This window comes from Charadrius vociferus, unplaced genomic scaffold, assembly GCF_000708025.1.
Source record: "Charadrius vociferus isolate BGI_N301 unplaced genomic scaffold, ASM70802v2 scaffold1, whole genome shotgun sequence".
In the NCBI taxonomy this organism is placed as follows: Eukaryota; Metazoa; Chordata; class Aves; order Charadriiformes; family Charadriidae; genus Charadrius; species Charadrius vociferus.
Genome location: NW_009647680.1, coordinates 5,467,204 through 5,475,929, shown reverse-complemented (window position 1 = coordinate 5,475,929; position 8,726 = coordinate 5,467,204). Strand labels below are relative to the sequence as shown.

Sequence of the window (8,726 nt, the reverse complement as noted above, 5' to 3'; positions counted from 1 at the left end):
AATGAAGATCTCGATGAGAGCAGCCTCTGGAAGAAAACGTCATGAGAGAGAGACGCTGGAGGAGGAGGGGGCAGTAAGGATTTGTGTGCATCTGCGTGGGCTTTCCCACGGTGACCTCGCTGGGCCACCACGGGTGTAACTGCCTGCTGGTGTTGGTGCTCCCGAGATTAACGTTCCACGCTGGTTCATGGACTTTAAGGGTGAAATGTTAGCCGTTTATTAGTATCTTTAAACCTCCCCAAAGCAGGTGGTTAGACATGGCTAATTATTTTTGTTGTTTAATTATTTCCTGCTCTAGTAATACCATTTCCCAATTATATTCTTCTCTTATTTACCAGCTGCAGTTTCAAGACAGTCCTTGGGTTGTACCAGTGACCCTTTTGCTTGGCCTGTCTCCATCTTTCTGTCCTGTTTTCCATCAGCTGTCATTGCTACAAAATAATACAACATTTTCTGAACTTCCACCCACTTTCAACAGTTGAGTTCAGGGTTGGGTTAGGCTTGCTGGATCACATTTGCACAGTGCCAGGAAGAGTCCCCCCACCCCTTTTTTTTTTTTTCTTTTTTATTTCCAGAAGCATGGGGCTATTTATTTTTAAAATGGTCACAGACTTAATTTGGAGGCAGCAAACTTTCTGCTTGGAGTCAGACAGGGCCTTGTACGGCGGCAGATAGAGACGTGCTTTCTGCAGGCGCTTTCAGATGATGCCATTTAGCAACTTTCCCTATTTTCAGCCATGGAAGTTCCTTCCTTGTGTGTATTTGTTGTCTGCACGTTTTCCCTCCTCCCGAACACCTACTACTGCACTGCAGCTTCTGATTTCTTTCCTTCCTCTTCTCAAGCCCTTTTTCCTTTCTTTGTCTTTGCACTTGGCAAGTTGCATTTTACACTTAGCCGAAAGGGACCACAATAGAAACGAAAACTTTTGTTAGATCAAATCCTTAGTTTTTTAATACTTAAACAAAAAATATTCAGTGGGAGGCTAAAAGACCCTGCCTGCCTGACATAGAGACTGACGGAGAGAATCCGCCAAGTAAATGATGTGCACGTCCAGCAGTCATGCTGTGCTGTGCACACTGTGTAATACAGCTGTGAAGGTACACACTGCGCTCTTAAAGCTGCGTCTGTCACTCAGTAGCTGGTGGTGGCTTCTCGCAGGTAAGTGTGTTACTGCAGGACGTTGTCGAAGTTCTGATGTTTTCCAGAATACTCGAAGTGTATTGAGTTACCAGATTAGCTGTCGTGGGTGAATTTAATTCTATGTTTCCAAACAGCTGAGTGTTTGAATATTTATCCTAAACTTCTAATACTATTGCAGGGTTAAAAAAATAATATCCAAGAAACATGAAATATCCAGTATTTTTCCCCATGAGAACAAATTAAAATTTACAGTAGACAGAACTGTATTGGCTGCCAGTTTGGTAATCAGGAGGATCAGGACACCAGTATTATTTTATCGTCTGAGCTAATTGGCTAGAAGACATGGGGATTGTTTACTGACCAGCTTGAGAGTTCAATTAATCTCTTACATGAGGTGAATTTTTACCCCTTCCTAGTCAGAAACATCATGTAGTATTTTGATGCTTTATTACAAGTTGTTGAGGTCTCTTTGCTTTATCATTTACGGACCTATTCCCCATCTGTTGTCTTTTTGTTTCTTGTGTGCTTCATGCTCACCAAATTTTTAGATTAAGTTTTTTTTTTCCCTTGGGTTTCTGTGTTAGTGTCTTGTTTCTAATACCATACAGAGTGGTAGTAGGCAGAGAAGGTATATGAAGAATAGATTTGTAACTCTGCTTTTTTAAAAACAAAACAAACTCCAAACTGATAACTGCTAAATAAAGTTTTGAAGTTAAGCCCAATTTGAACCTTCCCTGTGAATAGAGAGCAACTTCTGGATGGTGCGTCATCGCTTCCTGCAAATTCAACGTGCTGTGAAAGCTCTGAAACCTTTAAAGTGGAATATAACTCTGTGCCTTAGATATCTGCTGTGAAAAACCTTGATCTGGATGCGTAACTCGGCAAAGTTATAAACACCTAAACATGGGTATAGAAAATACTGAATAGACTTTTTTTCAGGTGGTTGAAGCCTGGAACTATGCAATAGGAATTTCTCTCTTTCCTGCTAGCTGAGATTTTTGTTTTGCGTGCTTCTTTAACTGACGTGATAGCAAGATCTCTTCAGTTAATACACCATTCTCTTAAGCACTCTAGAATGCTTGAAAACTTCAAGTCTCATGACAAAATGGAACATACAAGCTTGGGTTGGACCTTCTGTGATTCATGTAGTAGCAATATAAAAAAAATCCTGAATGATGTGAAGACAAAGAGGAGATAAGGTTATAAACTCAGTTCCGTATTGAGAAACTTTAACGGTTAAACATGTGGTGCCTTCCAAGTTATTTTCAAGTTTTCTAAGTGACAGCAGTGGAGACAGTAAGAAAAATCCCAAATACTACAAGGTTGACAATAAAATCAAGAAGTTAAGAACAGCATTCCAGTGAGAAATACTGAAATTGAGTTTTCCAACCTTTGGCTGTAGTCTCTAAGCTAATCTTTGCAGAAGAGGAGGAAGGCACGAGGGCAGAGCAAATCCGCAGTGGTAAGGTTTTCCACTTTCTCAACACTGATGGTGACTTGCAAATGATGTACAGAAAATAATGGTGTGTTTTTCATCTGGACCCTACAGTGACATCCGATACAGTCTGTACTAGAGCAGCTCACATCTGCGTAGTCAAGAGTTCAGTTTTGGTCTCGTGCTGCAGTAGCACCTGCAGAAGTGCGAGGGCATAAGCTCCAGTTTATACTTTTCCTATCTAAATAGCAGTGTAAGCTATGGGCTGAGACATAGGGACAGATCCAAAAATAGAAAGGGGGGGGGAATAAAATTAGATAAAGATTAGAAGAGAAAATGGTGGCTCTGTGCCTTGGCACTGTTGGCATTGTGACTCAATTCGAACAGGCAGGACATACTAGTTTGAACCAAGATTTCTGCATCATCAGTCTCAGTAAAAAAACACTTCTTAGGATAATGTAAGCAGAAGGGCAAAGGTGCCTTCGGTTACACAGCACTGATCACAAAACAGAAGCTTACGCGCAAGCGTTTTTCTTTAAATTCGCAATTTAGCTTAGGCTTTGGCCCCTGTTTGTATGCCTACGTTACCAGCTTGTGTGTAGGCTTTTATTTTGTGCTAAGTGGTGTGTAATTCAAGGTGCCTTGCCCCTTCACGAAGGATTCAGGACTCATGCAGTAGCAAGTTGCTATATATAGCTCGGTTCCAGTAATTCCTCACTTTGCATACTGTGCTATCAAGGTCCTATTTTTGGTTTCGTACTTATTTTACTATAGGGTGGTCGTGATTCATCCTCCATCAGTAATCTGGGTTTTTTTTTTTAAACTGTTTGTCTTCTTTAATTTAATTTTAATGTAAGCATTAATTTCTTAATGCTTAAAGTGTTTTTCTTCAGTGTTCAATTCATTCACTAATTTTAATTTTATCATTTCTGTTTATAGGAGAGGTCTCCTCACAATTTACATGGCCAACCAAGTAAGTAATCCTTTCTTTCAAGACTAAAGGTATGTAAGATCCATTGGAAATGTATCTTGTTTAAAATTGGTGCTGAGATTCATTGCCTATTTAATGCTTTCAGGAATTTTCTTTTTTTTTTTTTTTTACAAATTATGTGTTATTACGTTAATAAATTTATCTTAAGAGACTACAGGTCTGTTGGAAGCAGCTGTAAAGCAGAGGCTGAAATGTGTTTCATTGTGCTGTGCTCAAAATTTCTTGTATGATAGTCCCAGGAAAATGGGTAGTTTTATATATCCCCTCCATAGTAGAATGGCATCTGGTACTTTTAATGTTCATTCTTTTGCAGATGACCAAGTCAATACCGTATACTTTAGTTTTGTAATTAATTGTTTCTCAAACTGATGTCAAATATTGCACACGCAAACATTTTTACCATGTGATTGTATAGATTTGATTTTTTTTGTGTCATATTCCCTATAATCTCATTCAAATACGTAACAGTAGTGAATTTATCGAAATGCTGCCTTGTGCATTAGCTTTTTCTAAATACTCAATACTTCTGTTACGTGATCATACTCGTTTAGAACTGATTTTATAATTATAAATAATTATAATTTAATAATTATTAATAATTATTAAAGAATTATCTGTGGTTTTTATAAAGTTTGAGTTGTGTAAAGAGTCATGGAAACTACAAAAAAGGAAACAACCAAGAGAGGCTGTGGAGTCTCCTTCTCTGGAGACATTCCAAACCCGCCTGGATGTGATCCTGTGCAACCTGCTGTAGGTGACCCTGCTGTGGTGGGGAGGTTGGACTAGATGATCTCTTCCAACCTTGCAACCCCGACCGTTCTGTGACTCTGTCAACGTAAGAGTTGTGTTCCAGCCTTCTGTAACAATTTGCTGGGGCCTCAGTAGAGTCGGGCAAGTGTAGAATTCTTTGATGATGATGAAAAGGTTCATGAGTAAAAGTCGTGAGACAGAGGCAATGTGTTGCAGTACAGACTGGGGTGATAAAATTGATACCTTCTCTTCCATCCTTGTAAAGTCATCGATGGTGACTCTTGTAATTCTGAAGATTTTGGGAAGAGGGGCTTTTGGAAGGCGGTGACATCATATGTTTGCTAGCAGAGAGATATCCTGGGAACTTCTTATATGCGTTTGCCGAACCCATTACAGACTTCTCTCTCAAATTCCGGTGTTTAACAATTTCGTTTAGGCAGAAATTGTTTCTTGGGTTATTCTGTATTCATATACTGCCTGTCATTACAGACAGACTCATGAGGAGAGCTTGCAGACTTCAGAAGAGAAGAAATTTATTCTTACAATTAATGATTGTCAAGTGCCGTTTTAACTTTTATAGCTGCTTGACTTGGATGGCTCATACGGTACCTTTTAGGATTCCTTTTCTTTGTAAAGCTTTTTCCTAATTTCAAAAGATGAAAAATGCCTTTCTTGGAATTTAATTAATTAGACGTTCAGACCAGACCCTCAATAACATGTGGGAACAAAGTTGGATTCCTACAAGGATATGTTAACTTTGAACGGTTTGAAGTTTTCCTTGAATTCAAAAGAGCAACTGTGTAGAAACTCCTCATTCAAGAAACAGAGGTTATAAAAATGGTGCTAATTAGTGGGGTGTGTCTTCTTTCATTTGGGAAGGACTTTTCAAGTGAAGGGTGAAATAGGTGTGCTTAGATAGCAGCGACTCTGAGTATCCCAGTTCTGAGAAAGCTGTCGTCGTGTTCGCGGCTCTTAAGCTGCCGTGCCACGCCGTTCGCATGATGTTGGGCGGTGTTATAAGGGAAAAGCCAACTCATGCAGTTACACTGTATTGACGCCGTTCCGTGCAGTGGATATTGTCTGCAGCATAATGGTTTATTTTAGTCACAAATCTTTTGTGCGCTCAGGGCTACCAGGGTTTGCTTCGTAAACTGCCCTTGATCATGACATACTTGCCTTGTTAGCGAGCTCTGTAATGACTGTAAATGTTTCCTGATTTGTGTTGCTTGTCTTTGGCTTAGAACTTTATATGCTTTGATAAGATTCACTTAGAAATTTGCTAAGCCTTTAAAACATTGATTTCTGTCATCTTTAGATTGCAACGTGCCCCATTCTGAAGGCTGGCAAATTGTAATCATTAGTGATGGCAGCTAGATTGCGAAATTACACTGCATTTCTTGCATTCTCTAAAACTAGTGTCAGGACCTATTGAGATATTCATTGAACTAAATGTATTCCTTTGTTTTGTTTCACGTTTTGCTCAACTATGTTTGGCAGTCTGAGCAATAATAATTGAGGCTTTTTGTGTGATTCTTCATGTGTGCCTTTGCCCGGTTAGACAGACAGGAGGTAATTGTAATTAGGTTTATTGGTTATTTTAAGCAATTATCATGACTGCAATGAATTTTTATAGCCATATTAGGGCTTTTAAATCAGAAAATTTTGCTTCTATTGTCTTGTTGGCAATGTGTGACAACTTGTCCTGGGAGATAAATTTATTTAGTGAAAAGGGAAAAGGTGTGTTAAAGTCTTTATGTGTGGCTGCTCTTTCTCAGTTCAGTGAGTAAAATGCCGTAGAACATGAAAGGCAGTGGGTCTAAGGACTGTTGTTCTAAAGGTGACATTTTTATTGATTTCTAATTTGAACCCACTAGAAACATGTGAATAAGTGTCCTGGCTAATTTTAAATAAGTCAGTGATTATAGATTTATGTGAACTTGAACCAGTTGCATTTCCTTGCTGCTCACACAGTAAAATGACAAATTAAAAATAAGCTGTTTAGGTTATACATGCTCTATGGAAAAATTGAATAAAAATGCTTTCTTAGACTAGCTTTCTGCTACATTGAAGCTAGACAACAACGCGCATTAGGGCTTGGGTATTTATTTATTTATTTATTTTTAAGATAAGAACTAGAAATAAGTATAGAAGTGAAGGATCTGCCGTTTTAATTTTGATATGCAGAGTCAAAAACCAACTTCTGAGCTTCTCACTGGAAGTCAGTCAAACTTTTTAGAAGTCAGTTAATATGCTTGAGCCCTACAATTGTTAAACACGTGGGACTGGAAATTTTTAACTAGTTACAGTCTGAGAGCTGATATTTCTGTAGTAACAGTAGCAGAGTAGCAGTAGCAGTAGTCAGTGCTGTGGACCACACAGAACCGTGGAACTTTTCAAGTTCTATTTTGGATTGCACATCTTAAAGTCAAGAAATTTCTAGGCTCCTAAGAGATGCATTGGTAGTGAGCTTGTAGATGATCCTTCATGGATAACTTGAGATCAAAAGGAACCCCAAGATTCCAACAAAAGGTGGAAAGTGAAATGTAATCTCTTCAGTTATTTTTATCTGGGAAAACGGATGATGTTAATGGCTGCCCATGAGTAAGACATACAGCTCTTATGTTTCAAAACTGTTATGGCGTACTTCTTTGTGAACAGCTCAATGGTTGAGTTGTTGCTTTTAAGCTGAAGAAACTGTGTCTTTGGATCAGGAATTATTATTTTATGTTGCACACAAAACAAACAAAGGCTGCCTTCAGTATGCAAGATAGGAAGAGACTAATCTGGACTAGGGCCAATTTGATATAAAACTTTGGAGAAACAAAAATTTGGAAAAACTGATACGTTGTCATTGAAATGTTACACAAAGAGGCAGTTATGCTAGCATATGCTGCACTACAAAATGCATTTTTTTTGCCTTTATGAGGGAAAAAAAGGTTTCTTTATGTGCTACGTTTGAATTTCGAACTGTACAGCACTATATCAAAGGCTTCTAATGTATGGCGTTGTACTTACAAAATTGAGAAATGTTAGTATTAATAAATTGCTCTTGAGGGTCACGGGTTAAACAGTGTGAAGCTCAAGCATAAGATAAGGCAGCCCCGTGCAAAAGGCAGAACGATGCTGTTGAGGACTGGCTCTTGAGCGGGATGGGAAGACGAGGAGTAGGAATCTGGCCCAGCCTTAGAGAGAGATTAGGGAGTGGAAAGGTGTAAATTTGAAAAATAAGACAAGAAAGATAGGAAGAAAAGGAGGCAGAGAAGTACAATCTAAAGATGAGAAATGAGAATTTATTGTGGCAAGAGACATGGAGGGACTGGGGCTGGGCTGATGTGGTGGGAACTGGTTTGTGGGAGTGTTACAAGTGTAATGAGTGGAAGAAAGATGAGAAAATGTAGCATCTATTCTAGTTAAAGCAGCGAGCAAATGACAAAGAAAAGTTTATGGGGAAAGGAAAGGATGAATTTTGTTGCTATTAATACGAAGAGGAATTTAGTAAGAGCCCAGAGAGACACAGAGAGAGGGTATTCCTGAAGTCCTGGGTATGGGAGTTGGAGAAATTGTTGTCAGCAATTGCATCTGGATAAAGTTTACACATGAATGTGAGGATCTCGTGTTTAATTTATCAGTCAAGAGTGCAAGAAGAGTGCGATAAGGGAAGACCTTCAAAATTTTGTACATCCAAACTTGGGACGTTTTTTGGAAAACCTCTGAGAGCTGCTGTGACCATGTTCACTTTAACAGCCTGCTAACGAAGCTGAGAGCGGCTCACCGCCTTGCTGTTCCTTTCAGACCTACCAACTCTCCCCTCCCTGTATCTGCTATTCCAGAAGTACTTTTTCCACTTATATTTCAAGTCCAGTTAAGAAATAGTTAAACCCACTGAAAAATACTGTTCACATTAAACAAATACTGAACCTAACAAGTTGATCAAAGGTACTTGCAGGCAAGAAGTGCTCTGACACTGAACATTCCTGAGTGATTTTTCTCACCATCTTATCGAGTGCTTTCTGTACAAAATTGCCAATGTGTCTGAGTTATTACAAATGTTTCAAGAAATACCTTGTGCCAGTTGCAATTAAATGCGGAAGGATACTATGAATAATACGGGCTGAAGGTGAGGTTTTTCTGAGTAGTGTGCTGTTAGACTATAAAATCATGTTTTTGTCATTTGCATAACTTGCAACTCTGAGAAATTGTCATCTAGTGCTGTTATATGTTCTAAACCATTGTGTACCATTTCAGAAATATCCTTTAAAATAAAAAAGTTCACGATTGTCATTTCTTCGTTGATAATTCTGTGAAATAATAAGTATTTAACATGTCCCATTTGCTTTGGTGAATGATTATATTTGGTTACACAGTTTATTTATTGTAACACAAGAAGATGTTTTCTGTTTAAACTTACT

At 38.6% G+C, this 8,726-nt stretch overlaps 1 protein-coding gene across 1 annotated transcript in view; it reads left to right on the top strand.

The window, feature by feature from the left end:
- TMEM135 (transmembrane protein 135) overlaps positions 1–8,726 on the top strand; it is a 189,484-nt gene that overhangs the window by 29,906 nt on the left and 150,852 nt on the right. Inside the window, exon 4 of the mRNA XM_009881247.1 lies at positions 3,516–3,549. Within this exon, the coding sequence (XP_009879549.1) occupies positions 3,516–3,549 (34 nt within the window). The remainder of the gene's footprint in view (positions 1–3,515; positions 3,550–8,726) is intronic.